Source organism: Podarcis gaigeae, assembly GCF_964106915.1.
Source record: "Podarcis gaigeae genome assembly, chromosome: 6".
Lineage (NCBI taxonomy): Eukaryota > Metazoa > Chordata > Lepidosauria > Squamata > Lacertidae > Podarcis > Podarcis gaigeae.
Window position 1 is genome coordinate 57,069,488 of NC_139682.1, and position 18,897 is coordinate 57,088,384.

General features: G+C 42.0%; 1 protein-coding gene and 1 long non-coding RNA gene across 4 annotated transcripts; one reads left to right on the forward strand and one right to left on the reverse strand.

Moving 5' to 3' along the window:
* The first annotated feature begins 437 nt into the window (after nt 1-437).
* On the forward strand, nt 438-11,757 carry TCEANC2 (transcription elongation factor A N-terminal and central domain containing 2). Of its 3 annotated transcripts, none has more exons than XM_083742696.1 (5): nt 438-919; nt 1,557-1,686; nt 3,086-3,227; nt 3,799-3,992; nt 8,746-11,757. In XM_083742696.1, the coding sequence occupies exons 2-5, from the start codon at nt 1,585-1,587 to the stop codon at nt 8,932-8,934; spliced, it is 627 nt and encodes a 208-aa protein (XP_083598822.1). In that variant the 5' UTR covers nt 438-919; nt 1,557-1,584; the 3' UTR covers nt 8,935-11,757. The 3 variants fall into 3 exon arrangements, with proteins under 3 accessions (XP_083598822.1, XP_083598823.1, XP_083598821.1); XM_083742697.1 differs by having other exon boundaries at nt 1,576-1,686; XM_083742695.1 differs by lacking the exon at nt 438-919 and having other exon boundaries at nt 1,273-1,686.
* LOC310846357 lies at nt 9,032-13,033 on the reverse strand. Its single transcript, XR_014565258.1, has 2 exons — nt 10,621-13,033; nt 9,032-10,583 (listed from the first exon to the last, which is right to left on the reverse strand). It is a non-coding gene; the product is annotated as an uncharacterized lncRNA (long non-coding RNA).
* Nucleotides 13,034-18,897: the final 5,864 nt, after the last annotated feature.

Consider the following 18,897-nt stretch of genomic DNA (forward strand, 5'->3'; position numbering starts at 1 on the left):
ATAAAGGGAGCGGGTTGCGGGGATACGCTCGGATTTTAGTAGAACAGTATTTGTTCAGCGGTGTATTCCCTGGAGAAAGCAACCAGGAGAGGATGCCGTACTATTTGTAACTTAGTTTCATATGAAGAATTCGATAATTTGGGGTGTTAAAAATGATAAAAAGATTTTAAAACTTGGAAACCATAAGGTTTCTGCGTGAACGTTCAAGGGAGCGCGAGGCTTCTCAAGGCAGCTGAGCGCGCTGGATTTTGGCTCGGAGATCGGCTCTGAGGAGGCAACTGAACTGAGGCCGACACTGCTTCCTGCAACATGAGGGCTGATTGGTGGTGGTGGGGGGGAGCGTTAAGCACAAATCCACACCCGTCTTGGTCCTTCCTGCTTCTGGTTTGGAGGTAATAAAATCAAAGTACTCTCATTGTCTTGGAATTGATTATTTTAGAGCAATTTTAGGACACTTTCCACGCGACAGAAGCTTTATGTTAGAAACAGTATGAACATGATCGCTGTCCAATCACAACCACGCTAAAAATCCTAGATTTCCCCAGTTTCCTGTGAACGGCGCTCTTTCTCTCTCGCGCTCTCCTTTTGGGGAAAAGTTCTAAGGAACCATGCAGCTTCCATCTCCAGGATGGGTGTTGTGCTACTTAAACTACAATCCCAACTCTACTGACATGAGAGTAAGCCCCACTAAATTCAACAGGACGTACTTCTGAGTAGCCATCACCCTTAAAAAAACAATAGGCTGCCTCCATGAATGACTTAGTGGCATGTGATTGGAAGAAGAGACATCGTGAGAGAGAGAGCCGCAAGACCTGCCGGGAAATGTAGTTCGGGGATGCTGGAGGCGGGATGGGAGCTGCCATAGCGGAAGCTAATAGGCGGCCGGGAAGCATCTTGAGCGACTGCTGCTCCTTCCCAGGTGAGTCCACCGCAAGTCCACCACCGTTCAGACCGTGGTCTCTCTCCCCATCCTTCTCGGACATAATGTTTCTCTGGGTTTCACAGCATTCCCTGCCTTTTAACTCTCTTTGATCATCAAGCCTGCATTGTGAATGTTCTTCGTCCTTTCTCTATTGTCTGTTCGGCTTGCAATATAGGAAGGAATAGTAGCTATCCGATCGCCCTCTTACCCTGGGTGCTAGTAGGAGTTCCTCTCAAATCTGTAGTTGAGGAAGAACATCCAAAACAGAGGGCATGACTCATCTTTGAGGGATATTAACTCCTGGTCTCCATCAAACCATTGTTGCTTCTGAGAGGTTTGAGTACTTGTGGTCTGATACCCAATTTTCTTCTCTGTCTTCTGTTGTTACACATTATTAACTCAGATGCCGTGATTTTATTCCAAACTGCCAGTTAGAGTATGAAAGTCTTTCTCCTCCCCCACTATTTCCCGCTATCATCATTTACTTCATATTAATGGGCACTGTGCTGTGTTAGTCATAGCTGCAAGATCTGTATCAACCCCAGATATTCTACTGAAGAAGATAATTGTACAGTGCACACACACACCCATACACCCGGCCTTTGAAACAGAATTGTCTTTTTGCTCCATTCAGTGGCTTCTGTCTCTTTAAGGACTGTGTTATGGATAAGTTTGTTATACGAAAACCAAGGACTGAAGGACAGCCTAAGGAGAAAGATCCTAGAGAAAAGATTTACAAGCAAGCTACTATAGAATCTCTGAAGGTAAGATATTGGATATGCTCAAATTATTCTAATTTCATTAAATGTCTACTATAATATGTTATGGCTGTCCTTTTGTTTCAGATAGCTTGACAGTGTTTCTGAGCGTACAGATAGGGAAGGCAAAACTTAGCCAAGCAAAGGAGGAGAGTTATTGGGTTGTTTTCATTTTATGGTGTATTTTGTGTTCTCCTTTTGTTTCTTGATGTTGTGAACCACCTTGTGATCTTCAGATGAAGGGCAGTATACGAAATAAATAAATACTAGCAAAGCAGAAGTTATTTTGAGAGATAGGTAGGTACAAAATCCTATAGGGCAATAAGTACCTGGGTCTGGGTGGGTGTGGTTAGTCTCTTCACAGTCATTGGAACAAAATCATTAATGAACATGTTGCACAGTTAACTATTAAGGTTCCCTAAAGTAGTCAGAAACACATCTTTTATAGTATGGGTTTGATCCAGAGAAATGTGGGCAGAAGTGGTTGGTTGCAAGATGACTTCCCTCCCCTTTCTTCTCCCTTTCCCTTTAGCCTTAACTCACCACATTCAGCAGGGTGTCTCCCCCCCCCCCCTTTCAGGAGAGGCTTGAGGGTTCTGTGGGGATGGATCTGATACTGTGCATGCAGTTTACAAACCATTCCTGCTAGAGAGGTCCTAATGCGGTAGTTCAAAAGCTTCAGTGAAACTTTACTTGGTGTGCTGGACTACAGCATCTATCATCTCTTGATTATTGGCCATGTTGTCTGGGGCTGATGGGAGTTAAGGGTCCAACAGGTGCTAGAGGGCCACAAGTTCCCCTCCCTTGGCAGAAGGAGTGGGTCCAAAGTGGTGAAGAAACTGCAAGAAGTCCATGTAAAGGCTGACAACAAAAAGTGCTGCATCAGTGAAGTAAAAAGTTAGCTTACAGTGGACCAAGTCAGGAGGGGGTGGTGGTTATATTTGCTTGAGGTGTTTGGCCTACTGAGATTTGGAATGAAGAATTTGGATGATGGGCTGTGGCTTGAAAAAAATATTTGGTAAGTGCAGGGATGACCTTACATTGGGATGAGATGAAAAATAAGAGCTGGTAGTTGACAATACAATGAGGTGTTTTCATGTTTTGTTTTGTTTTAAAAAACCCTGCTTAAAACACTCACTTCAGAATAGTAAGTGGATTGAAGATGGCAGTCTAATGAGTTTATTTTGCTTTCTAGATTTCTCTCATTTGCTTCACATCAGGGACTTACTGTGAAACAAGTATTCGTCTGTTTGGATTACCTAGGTTTCCTGCACTTAGTCTACCTGTCATATTTAATAATTCATAAGTCAATAGCAATCATATTAGCTGACAGAAAACAGTACATTTATCTGCAATAAGTTATGTGTGCCTCTTTCTGTCTCCTAATGATGATTGTTCTTTGCAGAGGGTTGTGGTTATAGAAGATATAAAAAGATGGAAATCTATGCTAGAGCTTTCAGTTCAGTCCAAGGAGAATCTAATTGAAGCCTTAATGGAATTAAAGAAGAAAATACCCTCCAAAGAAGTTTTACTTTCAACAAAAATAGGTAACATTTTTTTTTCTTTTCCCATTGGAAATATGTATGTGGTTCATTTGAATAAACTGAGACCTATCAGTTGTGCTCATTTTAAAAATGCTTGGCATGTTGAATATATATATATATATATATAATGTGAGCTTAAACCTGACTGGCATTTAAGTATCCATGTTAAAGACCTTTCCCCACTCTCTGCCCTCGCTGATCTTACGTTAGCTGTCTTAGTTGGTCATTATACCTCTAGCAGTAACCAAAGTTACCAAGGCAGCTTTAAATATATTTAAATACAATGAATTAGTCAAGAACTCGTATGGAGAAGTGAAGATGTATACAGATGTTCCAGCTGTCATAACTGCTGTGCTAAATCTCTGGGCTTAATAGCAGGCTTTGGTGGAAATAACACTGGCCTGGAAACTGCTGGCAAAGCAGCCAAATGTCAGTCCATCTCATGGCAAGTCTTTTTCACCCATGTTACTGATTCCAGGTGCTTCCAAGCTTGCCCTCAGTTTTTAGAAGTTTCATTCATACTAATATGTCTTAATGTGTGCTAAGACTTTGTGTTGCTTTCATCTTCTGCAAGGTCATACAGTGAACAAGATGCGCAAACATTCAGATCAGGATGTGGCCGCTCTTGCCAAAGAAGTGTATACTGAGTGGAGAACATTCATCAAAGACCATTCAAATAGGCCCTCAATAGAAGTGAGGAGTAATCCCAGGACAGAGAAGCTTAGGCAGAATGCACGGAAGCTACTTGCTGAAGCTCTAGAGCTGGAGGTGCTGTGTTTTTTATTACTCATTTTCTGAAAATGGCTTTGAATGAGAAGCATTTTTCTTTACAAAGTTGGGGTGGTTCTGTTACGGATTTAGGGCATATGCCAGGAATTCAAAACGGAAAAGTGCTGATCTTAGTGACGAGAGGCATAAGGTTTAAATTCTAGTTGCACTTTATAGTGGATATGAGTCTGTATTTATAATTTGCTTGTTGTACACATAACAACAACCTGAATGATTTGCAACTTACTTTTTAAAAAATAAGGGGAACAATGTATAACCTTGCCTATAGTGATTTAACTATTATTTATGTAACATTATGCTATTTTATTTTATTTACACCTTGCCTCTTCCTCCCAAAGGAGCCCAAGTTGCAACAGCAAAACAAAACAAAAAATGTTCTGAAACAGTTAAAACATAATCTCATCCAGTGATTTCAGGGTTGCCAGAAACAGTGTCCTTCAGTCATCAAATGGCTGGGTATTAAAGACAGGCAGCCTGCTGAAATATGAGGAGACGTTATTATCTCCATGAGTCTATGCAGCAGATTTCTTACTCTTCTCAGAGAATAATGGTAATGGAAATCACTCCAAAGGTCATCTAGTCCAACCCCTTGTGGATGCAGGAATTCTGTCATGTTCCAGCAAGACTATCTGATTTTTTAAAAAGGTTTTAAGCCCTATACATAAGCGTGTTCACTTATATGTTTCCCCCCTGAATTTTTTTAAGTTTCAAAGCTGCGTCAGGGATTATGTGTGCTGTTTAGCATCATATGCAATATCCAGTCAGCACTATCTATAGCTGGCTTTTTCTCAATGAAACTGAAACACCCTCAATTTACAGAGCAGGATCTTTCTTCCTAGGAATAAAACTAATGTAGATTTTATATTGAATGCAATGGGTGTGTTTCCAACCCATCCCCAGTGCTCTAAAAATGTTCCATTTGTCTTCACCTCTTCAATCAGCGGGGAAGGAAGAAAGCAATAGTTAAATAAATCAAAAAAATAATTTAAAAACGTTTTTGCAGCATTGTGAGAAATTACATGGAAATTCGTCTTTTGGTGTTGTAGAATGAGAAAACCTTTCTGTAGGTGGCTGCAAAAGTATCGTCTGATCCTAAGACTGAAATCTATTGTTAGGAACTTTCACTGTCTTTCCCCCCCAGATATATTCTTTGTAATGAGGGGGGTATAGAAAAAAGGTCGTGTACAGGATCTGCAACAACAATAACTTATTTAAAATATTGACATCCTTCCCAAATTCGCAAAGCTTGAGAGTAGCTCTCAAAAGTCCTATGAACAATATCAAATAAAATAAGGCACAGTATAAAATCAGCGGAAATGAGGAGAGTGTGCAGAATGATAGAAGCAACAGAATCAGAAAACATTTTCAGTTAGAATTCGGTTCCATGGCATGCAGAAAAGCCTGGGCAAATGAAAAGCTCTTTACTTGGTGCTGGAAAAGACATCAGATTTGGCACCTGGGAGGAACATTCTGTGTATGGGCACTGAGAAAACTCCCTCCCTAGTTGTTACTTGCCTAACTGCAGAAGGTATGGGGTGGAACTAGGAAATCTTAATATGATTATATAATCATAATATACTACTATAATCTTACTATGATTATAAAGTTGAGCACAGTCATGTGATAGAAGACCATGGACTCTACATGACCCTGGACTCTAACTGACGGGTAGGAGTAGTAGAAAAAAACATTTGCTTTTGCATAGCCAGCATGTACATATCATCCTAATAATTCAAAGAAAGGAAAGCATGGAAATGGATTGTTAGTGAACAATACCACATGGTATTAGCACAGCAGCAGAACTGGCTTTCCCTCCTCCTCCCCACCCTTCAGTTCCCATGGATTGGGACTCTGGAGCAAATTTTGGGGGTCCTCAAGGAGCTGCGTGGTGTGTGGGGGGGAGCAAAGTCCTATAGTGTGAGCAAAAGCCTGCTTGTGCAACATTGGAGATCACACAATATTTTAATGCACTAAATCTGTGCTAAAACCCTTTGGATGCTCTGTATTTCAGGCAAACTTTATATCCGTAATTAAGTGTTTGTAAATCAAAGTTTATTGTGAGAACCTACAGAGAGGGTCAATAGTGTACAAAGTGGTGGTAAATATCAGATCCCTGTGGTATTCTTAAGTAATGAACACAACAAGAATTCTCTCTAAGCCTTAATGATCAGTTTGCCTGCTATATTAAACTCCATAATAATTATCCTTTTAATGTATTCATTAATTATCCTTTAAATGGCACGTCAAGGCCCTCAGGAATTGCTGTGCAAAATTTAGAAGCAGTGTTTACAGTCCTTGTCAACTCTGGTCAGAAAATCATGCACCGTTTCTGCTAAGGAGCTAATGTTGGGTCCTGAAGCTGGAGTGCTCAGCTTCAACTCTACCATGTATGTAACTCTTCAGATACATGCTTGATGTTGCTAATCTGGAGCAGTCAGTAGCCAGAAGCCAGTTTTAATTGGGATTGTGTCCTGGCTCATTACTATTCATATATGTGCTTCTCCACTTTTGCCAAAAGGCAGGGTCTGCATGTTCAGGGCTCTTTTATTTCCACCTCGTGCAAACATATATATTGGGTACCAAGAGCCTTTTGCCTGCCAGATGTTGCTGAACTAAATTTCACACCAGCTCTAGCAAGCATGGCCAAGGATGATGGGAGTTGTAGTTCAGCAACATCTGGAGAGCCAGAGCTTCCCCGCACTTGACTGATACGCTGCCTCCACCTTTCTTTTTCCATCCGTTACTCTTGTTGCATCTGGCTGGTCACTGAGGTACTACTGTATAAGATTCATATATAATGCAAACTATTTGCAGACTTTTCCAGTTACGAATTGGGTGAATTCTAGTCTTTAATGTCATAAGCATCTAATTTTGACAGCACGGTGTTGGGGAATAATATACTTGCTGAACTTGCTTCTGCCTACTAGCAAGTTGGCTGTTGGGCAAAGGAGCCTAATTTTTTTTGCAGGGGGGGGGGAATGTGACATCCCCACTCATGCTGAGAACTTCAAAGGCCAGGGTGGTAATAGTAAAACACAGAGTATCTTCTTCTGTTGAACCCCTTCTGGCAATCCCCCATCAGTGTTGGATTAAGCCATTATGATCCCTGGCAAAACATAAAATCATTCTTTTAATTTATTAAATAAATAATAAAACAATGGAGATGGAGCCTGTCCAGTATTTAATTGCTGGGGTGTAGGGGCAGGGCAAGATTCCAATAAGTAGGAGCTGCCACATTAAAGGCCTGATTCCTACATAGTATAGTATGGCAACAGGCCTTCTCCTGAAGAACAAAATGATCAGTAGAATATATAAAGGGTTGAGACTATTGTATCCTGATCCCAAGCTGCATAGGACTTTGTACACTAGAACCAGCACCTCACACTTAGCCCAGAAGCTAATTGGCAGCCGATGCCATTATTTTCTAATTGGAGCCCAAGGGCTAGTAAATGTAGTTATTAGACTTTTAGACCGCTTTTCAGGCTAAAATGCTTCTCAAAGCAGTTTAGAACTGTATACAAGGCAAATCCAAAAATAAAATCATTAAGCACATATCCAGTATGATGCAATGTACTCTAGCCAACATTCCACATACAGTAAAACAAAAATGGCCTCCAGAGGCCATGTTTTTAAAAGTAAGTTTTTAAGGCCAATTTAAAGTTAACAAGCGATGGGACTTGCCTTATCTCTCTTGGAATCTAATTGCAAGAACAGGGAAGCCACAACTGAGAAGGTCCTGTTCTGTGTATTCACCAGTATAATCAAAACTCCCCGTCCTATTATTTGAATCTTCCCCACAAGAGCCATTCTTACTAACACAAAGAAGTGCCATATGCATTTTCATGAACCACCAGAGGTGAGCTGTGAGCAAAATATGAGAGGCAAGAATTAGAATTAGAAGCTATTCAAAATAATTGGAGCAGTGAGCTTTGGACGGTGTGTTTTAGATCCACAACCCTTCAAAGATTAGTGATCTTATGGAGGATGAGGAGGGTCAGTGATTTCAGCAGAGTACTAAAATTTAGATATAAGATTCCACAAAGAGTGGGAAGTGGTTATACCACAGCAGAGGTGAAAATAAGCCTGAAGATAGTAACAATTGAACATTCTGGATTCTCCCCAAATACAGAATTCCTCAGCACTAATGGCCAAAAGAGAAATAAACCCTTTCTTGGTAGGCAATAGTTGCTTTTCATTTATTTCTATATAATTTATTTAGATGTCTCAGCTGTGCCAAATTACATAGCTTGGCACATGTTGAAGCAATAACTTCATAATTAACATTTAGCAAATCCCTTTCTGTTTTCTTAATTACACCTCCTTACACTTGCTCACAGAGTCTGCATTTCCCTTTACAGCCCTGCCAGTCGGCCCTGCCAAGTATTTAGAACATCCAGGTTTTGGTTTTGGAGTTGAGTTTGAAATGCTATCAAAAGTGTCTTGTATCACTGAATGTTATCGGAGGCAGTATTACCCTGTTCGTAATTGCACTTGAACCTGATACCCCAGGTTGGCTGCAGATTAGTTTCCTGTTGGGCTGGCAAAAAAAGCGACTGACCACACTGCCTTGTTCTTTAATTGCTGGAGTGAAATTAAATTGCTCTTCCTGTTTTACTTGTGATGTGAAGTGGATTTCCTTGAATTTGAGCTGATTAAGAAACCAGCCTCCAATTTCAAACAGTTAGTCTCCTTATTAAATGTAAGGATCTCATTTCTTACTTTCTGTTTTCAGATTGGTCACCCGCTGGTGGAAAATATTGAGCGAGAAGCTTTTCATCTCTCATCCCGTCTCATTAGCGCGCCCTACCGCAGGACTGTGCGAGCCCTCGTATTCGCTTTAAAGCACAAGCCTGAAACGCGGACACAAGTGCAAAGTGGTGTGCTGTCACCTAGCGTGCTTGTGCAAAGCTACAAAAAGTGACTCAAAGGCCTTTTGCAGAAGGGGTGCAGCGGTGGGGATAGGCATAACTGTATTATGAAATAATGGAGGGAATCACTTCTGTTTCTTTGAATATTAGTGAATACATTAACCACATAATTGTTCAGTACTACCAGAGAGTGTTTCAGGATATCCCTTCAATGTCAAGTTCTCATTTGATACAAAGGGCGGTTTGCAGTTCAGAGAGTTAAGAGGAACGGGAAAGGAAATTATTCTCCTTTAACTTTAAGCAGCCTGGAAGGTAATTTCAGCTGGTAAGAGACCAGGTCTTTGTGATATTCTCTTCCCAAGAGTGTATGGCACAAACCTTTGTGGGCTTCATCACAGGGACTGGCTAGTATGCTTAAAAGAAACTCTGGTGACCAAATGTAGTTAGTTTGTAAACTGAAGCTTGCTCCACCTGCCATCCTCCAGCATCAAATCACCTCTTTTGCACATTTGCTCTACCATTATCTGCTCAGCCTTCATATCTATGTATTTTGAAGCAGGGGTAAGGAACCTGTGGCCCTTCCATCAGCCCCAGCCAGCATTTTCAGTGATGGGGTTGTAGCCAGATAACATCTGGGAGAGGGGACACAGGATCCCTACCCTGCTCTGAAGAATTGCATTCTGCAGTGGCTTTTAAGAACTGTGAGTTTACATTGAGGAGGAAATAATATTTGATGCACTTGGCCAACAAGACCAGCAAGAGCCCGTGGTGGCATAGGCTACGTTTTACATCAATAGCGCCATGGGATTATGCTACCTAATTGGTCTGAAAGGGCAAGTAGACCTTTTGCTGTGCACTGTTATGGGTGGGTATGAAAACAGTTCTGCTGTACAGTTCTGCTGTATAATGTACACTGAGGTTCTAGGGGTCCATATGCAAAGGCAAAATAGCACGAAATGAGAACAATCCGAGGAGCAGCCTCTGCCATCCAAGACTTCTCTGCAGCCTACCAGAGGCTTTGTGCAACATTCCCAGAACCCTGTAAGCAAGGTGCAGAGCTTGAAAAACTGTTTCTGCAAAGGAAAAGCCTCTGGATGGCCCTGCAAAACCTTACAAGGGCTTCCAGAGCCCTTTCTATTCATATATGCATAATAAACTGCCTAAAGCTGTGATCACATAAGGAAAATAAGTGTAAATTTTCAGGTACTGCGTAAATACCAATGCTTACAAACCATCTACCTAAATATGTCCTGAACCTTCCTACTTCCTTTTCCATTTCTTGCCCTAAAATGTTACTACCTCATCCTCACCGGTTGGTCTTTTTTTTTTAAACCAATGGCAACTCCCCTGCCTCATCTTCAGACTAATACAAACAAGAATGTTGTGAGATATTGAACTATAATTTTCTAGGGGGAGAAATGGCCTTTTCAAAAGATGTTGGGTGAAATTCAGCATTGCACAAGGTGGCATAATCTTAGTCTCCGTCCACCTACACCTCCAAAAAAAATCTGTTCTGGATAATCTGTGGAGTTGGTGTTGTAGGAGATAAGAGCCCAGTTGCAGAAGTCCTTTACACTCATGCATGAGCGGTGTTGGACTACTTTCTCCCACAAAAATTAAAACAATAATCCAGATCAACTGCGTGTACTTGAAAAGTTTTAACACAGTTCAAAAGAGCTTCATCTTGGTATTAAGTCTCCTACTATAATGTAACGTACTGTGTGTGGTCAAGGCAGCACTGACTTTAAGAACAAATAGATAAACTCTGAACGTTATAGTGGAGAACAGAGGAGTCAATGACACAAGACACACTGAAAGAAAGTGGGAGGCTAGAAAACCAAAGTATATCATCAGACGGTAAGTGGGAATTAAGTCTTTTAAGTGTATATTTACATTCAGAGTGTGTTTATACAAGTTACTCTGTGAACGATTTTGCTTTAAAGCAGAGCAAGGTAGTATGAAAACAATTAGAACAAAGCTCAAAGGGAGTTCTGCTAGCACTTCTCATTTGATTCCTTCTGTCAAAAGCCGTCCCAGGAAGACTTGATGTCCGTAAATGCCTGGCTAAGGGGGGAGGTGGGAGTTAAATTCAGCACAAGTTGTTTTCCTGAGCACACATATGGACTAGTTGGAAGAAAGTGTGAGCATGTTGCAGTGAAACCAATATGTAAACAAACATGAAATAAGGCATTTTTAAAATAACAGGTGTGGGGAGCGTTTTGCTGATGTACAACTCCCATTATCCCTGGCTATTGGCCATGCTAGGTAGAGATTATGGGAGTTGTGTAGTCCAGCAACATCAGGAGGGCCTAAGGCTCCTTACACTAGTTTTATGCATACCATTTCTATGCCTGTTCCTCAGTTGGTGTTTTTCAGTCTACAAAACTGCAGTATATTTAAGATAAGACAAAACTGCCCCTGTTAAGATGAGAGTTGGAACAAATATTACAGTGAAATAAAAACCACCTGAAAATAGTTTTACAATATAACCCTAATTTGGAGTATGTTGGAAAGAACAGCTTGGTTATAATAAAAGTTAAGAAGAAGGATGTTTTCAGCATTCTTCCTGGCTAGAATATAACCAGACAATGACTCTTCAGGAAATATTGTTATATTTTGGAAGAGTAAAAATAGATACAATGTCTAAATTCAGGCCATGATACAAGAAGCAATATAACCCAGAATGTAGGGCACCATATCTAAAAAAAACCCCCATAAATAGTTTGTGTCCTTAACAGATAGAAGAACACAGTTTTGAAATGTACATATTGGAACAAGGTCATTTGAAATCAATGTGAACAAAGTGTTAAGTGGCTTTTCTGGTGCTTCCTTGCTCTGTCGCAAAATAAAGGCATTTTCACCATGACACTAAAAAACTCTTTGCTTTTCCCACACCTGTAATGTGGGTGTAAAGTGTGCCTTGGCTGACATGCACATTTGATTTCAAAATAAGACTCTTCCGCTTTCTATTCAAAATAATGATACAAAGGCCCATGATGCAGTTCTACTGCTGAAGCCAAGCAAGGCAATTTCTGGCCCTGCATTCTGCAAAACTGATCTTATCCTGGGAACCGTATATAAGTTGCTCTTGAGTTATCTGGCAAGAAGGACAGTGCAAACATAAGCAGTAAGAGTAAATAAATAACATGCCCATGTACCTACGCATAACATACAAGAAGCTAAAAGATAGTGTTTGACATGGGCTGGTTGTTAAAATGACATTTTCGAAAAGCAAACATGAGAGAGAGAATTCCACTGCAACTGTGCTTTATAGCCATTCATGGATAAGCTGCTCTTGAAGGTGGCTACAATGGGCATTTTCCCATGCCCCCAAGACCAGCAGAAGGTTCACTGCTGTAACAGCCACTATTTCCACTTTGCACTGAGTATCCAAGCTCAGTTGGAGCCTGATAGAATTCTCAGTTTGCATATCCCATATCTTTATTAGGGAGAGTAGCTCAGTTGGTAGAGCTTGAGACACTTGATCTCAAGGTCCTGAGTTAGAGTCACACATTGGACAAAAGATTCCTACATGGTAGGCGGTTGGACTAGATGATCCTCATAGTCCCTTCCAACCCTACAGATTGAGGGTGCCGTGCCCAATGGTCTCAAAAGTCTAGGGTCAGCATTGTTAATGAACTGTTCCCTACAGTTATCTTCCCACCCCTCTGCAAAAAATGAAGAAGCCATGCGGGCTAAATTGTAATGTTCGGTCAATATAGCAGACAACGAAGATTCAGTCATCTTTCCTCAACTAATATCATGTGCCTGTTTAGTGCTGTAGATTCTCTTAGCCTTTGGGCTTCTTGAGGGCCTAACATGAAACCCCCTTCTAATTTATTTATATTTCAAGTATTTCTTTATAATTTTTTTGATCGAAAAAGACAGTAAATTAGTTTACAAGGAAATCAGAATTAATACAGTATACAGTGGTACCTCGGGTTAAGAACCTAATTCGTTCTGGAGGTCTGTTCTTAACCTGAAACTGTTCTTAACCTGAGGTACCACTTTAGCTAATGGGGCCTCCCGCTGCCAACCACATTTCTGTTCTCATCCTGAAGCAAAGTTCTTAACCTGAGGTACTATTTCTGGGTTAGTAGAGTCTGTAACCTGAAGCGTATGTAACCTGAAGTGTCTGTAACCCGAGGTACCACTATAGCCATACCTTGGGCCAACTTACACCTACATATGCAGTCCCTCTCAGCAGTTAGTGTTGTTGGCACCTGTTTGTCTCAAGAGACAGTGGCAAATTATAATGATAGCATTGTAAAATCCTTCTCAAGGAATTATAATTCTGCCTATTAGGACAATGTGCAACTAGATGGAAAGAAACTCCTGATGCTTTCAAAGGTATGTAAGCTAAAAAATATTGTGTCCTCATCCGTCTTTTAGTGCAGATATTCCCACGCAGCTATCAGTGCATGAGTAGAGCTGGATCAGGCATTTGCCTTCCATGAGTCCATTCTCCCTTTGTGCTCTCAGTATTATATTACATTTTTCTCCATATCTAAACTTTGTGCCATGCCAGCGGCTACCACAGGAGGGTGCCCTGTACAACCAAACATACCAACTCTGTTGTAGCATGAAATAAAGCTGGGTGGATGGAAATTTAGCAGAGCTAAGGTACATAATCTTCTGGAGCATGTAGCACACAGGCCTATAGCAGAATATAGTGGCAATATTTTTGAATACTATGGCAATGTTTCCTGAAACATTCACGTCTTATAGCTAGGCTATTCATTCCATTTTAGGAAATACTTTTTCCTACTATGTTACTGAAATGTACCTCACCAAAGTCTTAACTCTTTGTCTTTGTACTGTTTCCTCTCTTAGGAAAAGAATGCCAGTCAGTGGCTATTAGACAGGATTAGTGTGGGAAATGCATGTTCAGGGTAGTGCTTTGAGAAATTGCTAGAGATATCTGAAGGGGGAGATTGTTGCTCCTGTGTAAAACCATTCTCATGCATTGGGTGGGTGCACAATCCACATTAAACACTTTAAAAGAAAGTTAAGCATATGCTTAAATAACTCCCAGTGAAATCAATGGGACTTTTACAAGTGCCTAACTTTGGTTGTGTCATGTCCAACCAAATTAATCTTTTTTTTAAAAAAAGTGTTAAATTCTCTTCTTAAACTTCCTCAGTACCAATTCCTTCATATATCAAGCTGTCTAAAACCATACCTCTTACTGGTAAGTAACATGAAACTACCCAACATAGATTAAGAGTGTGTAGAGGGGCCAATTCATATAGGAAAGTGCCTTAGGTTAATTCAGCCCAAAGCAAATTTTACAAGTTCCCAAGGAGTATTTGTATACACACATATATACTGTACATTGAATCTCAGACTTAAGTTTTGTATATGAGATGCAAATGATGGGATCCAAAGCAAGTTTGTTTAGTTGTTTAGTCATGTCCGACTCTTTGTGACCCCATGGACCAAAGCAAGTTACTCACATCTAAATATCTTTGAAATTAGCAAACAATTCAGTTTAGTTTTTTAGCTATTACAAAAGACTAAGAAAATGATAAAAAGAAAACTAGGGGATAGGTAAAATTGAATACATTAAGACAGTTATAACACAAAAAATAGCCTTTCCTTAATAAAAGTCAGTTGTAACACCAATAAAAATGTAGCAACTTTGAAATGAATGTGCTTTAATTCACTGCCAACTCGGTTATCTCTGATTTTAAGCAGACTTGTGTGAAAGTACCTTTCAAGCAGAATTAGTAACAATGTATTTGATATGTACACCTCCAGGGTGGTTTCTTACTAGGTCCTCATTACAGCATGGGCCACTAAAGAACAAGGAGGGAGAGACAGAAGTCATAAAAATAAAATGCACTTATTGATGGGCAGTGGGTAAGGGATTTGAGGCCGGGGTATAAGAGGAGGATCAGGGAACAGTAAAAAAAAGTTTCTCTCATCCTCCCCTTGACCAGGCCTCACAGAATCCCCTGTAGCCTCAGAGCCTTAACAGATGCTGCCTTCACATTTTAATGCGTTGCTCAAAAGTTGATCCATTGCCATGGCAAAGAAAATACTTCAGATTTTTTTTTTTTGCTGTGTACAAATGGAAGTGATGCAGCAAAGACTACCTAATGTACTAATAGATAATCAGATGCCCACTTACAGCTGTGATAATGGGAAGCAGATTTATAGTGAGAGAACAAGCTGCCCTCACACCTACAAAATCTTCAGAAATTCATGATGAGTGGTCTTTACCACTCAGTGGATGACAAACCAATCGTGAGTCAACAATGTGACGGTGAGGCCCAAAAGGTCAATTCTATTTCAGGCTGCATTATTAATACAATGTACCATCCACTGCCCAGTCTTGGGAAGCGACAGTCCTGCTGCTGTGGTTCTCCTTACTACTTGGCTCTGGTCTGATTTGGAGTGCTGTGTTCAGTCCTGGCCACCCACAAGTCAAGGAGGATGTTGACAGGTGCAAAAGGCTCTTAAGCAGGGCTCTGAGCCACACACGTGACAGCTAAAAATGCGGGAGTGTGCCGTGCTCAGTCTCTGGAAGAGCGGATGACCCAGGTTGTGTGCAGGCTTTCTAAAATGTGCAGACACTGGCGGATGCACTGGCCATGTCCTGGCTGATACATGGTCACTGTTAGTCTGAAAGAGGCCTTTGCACACAGGGATACCCAGATGTAGGGCTCCATCCACACCGATGGAGATTAAAGAGCACCAATATGTATTCTGTACCCATGGACTGACACTGATTCATGGGTACTAGATGACTGAAGAATGTTTATAGCCATCTTTTGTAAGGTGAGGGCTGTGCTTAAATTATGGCAGGAGGAAAGGTGGGTGATTGAGGCCGCAGCAGGGGTGCTGCTGCTGCTGAATGAAATCCACAAGCCCCAAACATAAGTGTTACCATTTTAGGGCTACCTAAAGGCTTCTTAAATACTGTAGCTAAAAAGTCTGCCCACCTTAATGTACTTTCTGGGGCAGCACTAGCAGAGTGATATATACCATTTTTCATTGTCCCTGTGCTATTATTACAGTGGTACCTCGGGTTACAGAGGCTTCAGGTTACATACGCTTCAGGTTACAGACTCCGCTAACCCAGAAATAGTACCTCGGGTTCAGAACTTTGCTTCAGGATGAGAACAGAAATCGCATGGTGGCGGTGCGGCGGCAGTGGGAGGCCCCATTAGCTAAAGTGGTACCTCAGGTTAAGAACAGTTTCAGGTTAAGAACGGACCTCTAGAACAAATTACGTAAGTTCTTAACCCGAGGTACCACTGTATTCACTAATCAGCGAATGAAGGGCTAACTGCACTTTCCATGCTAGCATGCACAACAGTGGTCTAATACGTTTTGCAGAGGAACTCTTGGGAAGAGGTACTTGGTACTTTCCCCACCTGCCCTATCCCATCTCCAAATTGCCCCCACCCCAAGAAGTTTTTTCCCTTGTGGAGTTTTGACCACACATTCCCAAGGACAACTGTGTGTTTCCTGTCACTAACATGGAGTTAGCTGGTGTGTGTGTGTGTTTTTATAGTGAGGCAGTGGTGGGCAGGGAACCAGTTAAATGCATCTCCACTCCCAAAAACTCCCAAGGGAAGTGACTTCCTCCTTTAAACATCTTGCCTGGGCCTTAAATGAACAAACGTGCTCCATCAGTGATATGCCAACTTGAACAGGAGGGGGGATATAAATTTGCTTATAACCCTTAAGAAGTATCAATTTTAAAGAATAATCATATTGGAAATATGTCATAAAGAAATGTAGGACTGTATTTTTCAACAATAAAAGCCACCTCCCTTTAGTAGTTCATTTGCTTTGCATATAGGCGGAGGAAATCCTCAAGAAAGCAAAGATTAAGCCATCGCATGTGGAGTAGGCTGTCTCTTTGGGCTGCCAGCCCCCTGAAGACCACCACAAGGCAAGAGAACCACACCACACCTTATTTCTCCTGGTAATTACACTGATCTGTTTTCTTATATGCGTGACAATGTCAAAAGGACACAATGTGTGTGTTGTGAAACAACTATTCCTCCACCCTAGCCAATAGTAAATTCTCTACATTGAAACAAATGTGCTGGGATGAGATCCTAATGTAGACTTTACATCTAAGTAAGCGGGTCCTGTGCACAGCCAAAACCACAATGGCAGGTCCTTTCATAAATACAGGCTCATGGTTCAGTCCCCAGTGTCTCTCATTACAAGGTTCTCAAAAGGCAGAAGTAGCAATGTGAGTGCAGGGCCAGGGCCTGTGGCACACATAGATCTGGCCTCTAACACCTCGTCAGAATTCCCTGCAGCTCAGTACCTGCTGCCTGAGGCCATCTCACACCGCCTAATGCTTGGACCGGCCCTGATTCACTGCTAAATGTGCACGAAAGAGTTCACTGGAAGTCCAGAACATTTTGCTGATCCTATTATCGCTTTCAACACTGACACTGACTCAGAAATTCCAGCAGTGGGAAGCAGCCACTAGGCACAGGAGATGGACCTGTCAGCATCTAGCTGGGATTTCAGGGTCCACAGGGACAGGAGAAGGAAAAGGCCTCTGCTGTAGGTATGTGGCACAGGCAAGGCCTTTAAAATCTACCTTATTCAACCTGGTGCCCTCCAGATGTTGTTGGACTCCCGCTCCCATCAGCCCTAGCCAGCATGGTGTGGGATGATGAGAGAGTTGTGGCCCAAGATTTCTGGAAGGAGCACCCAGTTGAATAAGGCTGATTTAGATGAAGATGTTTCTGCAGGTGCCACAGCTCTTAAGACAGGCCAAAGCACCTGTGGTTAAGCTTTCCTTTCCTTTTCAAAAATCCTATTATTTCTCCTCCTCCTCACAGCACGTTACCTGGCTGCTATGGGGGCCCATGAGTGGCAGCCCTTTGAATATAATGGTCTTGTTTTGAAGGCAGTGGCAGTTAAATGTCCTGGCATGGGCCCTGGCTTCCTTCCTTCCCCGCTCACACATCCCTCCTCCTCCTCCTCCTCCTCCTCCTCCTCCCCCCCCGCCTGTTTTGTCCTCATTTTTTGTTGTTGTTCAGCCCACAGCAATGTGATCTGGTGCCACCCCTCCCCCCCTGCCGCCTCAGAGGGAAGCAGCTCAGACGTTTCCGAGGCTGGTGGTGTCACTGACTTGATTCAATGCCAGAGCAAAGGAGGGGGGCACAGGCGGCGTTCCCATAGAACCAGAGAGGCAGAGAAAGCAGTAGCGGCAGCAGCGCGCCACTCCTTGGGGACCGATGATGGTTACTTCTGCCTTGAGACCAGCTTCTTTGTGCATCCCAGGAGGAAGGAGTCTACATCCTTAGCAGACAATAAACTCCTCGCTGAGTTCTAGCCCATCAACAGCATGCAGCCGCTCCTTCCTCTCCTCTCCTCGCCTTCCCTCCCCAACCCCAACCCCCAACTCCACTCGACAAGGCAGGCTGTGAAACAAGCTCACAAGCAGAGTGGATGGGCAGATATACCTGGAATTGAAACGAGACACATCCCACCAGTCTTTAAAATCAGAATCATGCAAAAATCAGCTGAAGACATAACAGTCTGTTTTTGTTTTGCTAAGCTTACATTTCTAAACCTTCCCTTTTAAACTGGATTCTGGAATCATTGCAAGGATTTGTCCATTTAACCATTTCATTGGTCTCTCTGATTTTCTAAGGGGGTCCTTAGCAGAGAAACAGCTGCATGCCGGAGGCCAATAGCTTAGCATAAGCTATTTTCCTTGCTTGCATGTAACACTAAGACAAACCATGGTTTAATGTGAAGGAGCAAGCATGCAGGCTCCTGAATTGGAGATCAGGGCTGCTTTGCTGGGCATCTGCTACCTCCCGTGCTGCACTGCGCTAAACCATGGTTTGGCTCATGGTTTAGCTCTCCCACATAAAGCTTGGCTGCAGCTTGTGGTTTGCCTGGGAGAACTAAGCCATGAGCTTGGGTTTGGACAACACATCATGGTTTAGCTCGGGAGCAAAACAACCAGGGAGAACGAAAGCTGCCATGATCTCATTCACACTAAGCCATGGTTTGTGATGAACCAG

Coding starts and splice junctions, on each gene's coding strand:
- TCEANC2 (XM_083742696.1), top strand. CDS start 1,585: ATGGATAAGTTTGTTATACGAAAACCAAGGACTGAAGGACAGCCTAAG. Junction 3,228..3,798: donor TTTACTTTCAACAAAAATAG/GTAACATTTTTT, acceptor ATCTTCTGCAAG/GTCATACAGTGAACAAGATG. Junction 3,993..8,745: donor CTGAAGCTCTAGAGCTGGAG/GTGCTGTGTTTT, acceptor TTCTGTTTTCAG/ATTGGTCACCCGCTGGTGGA.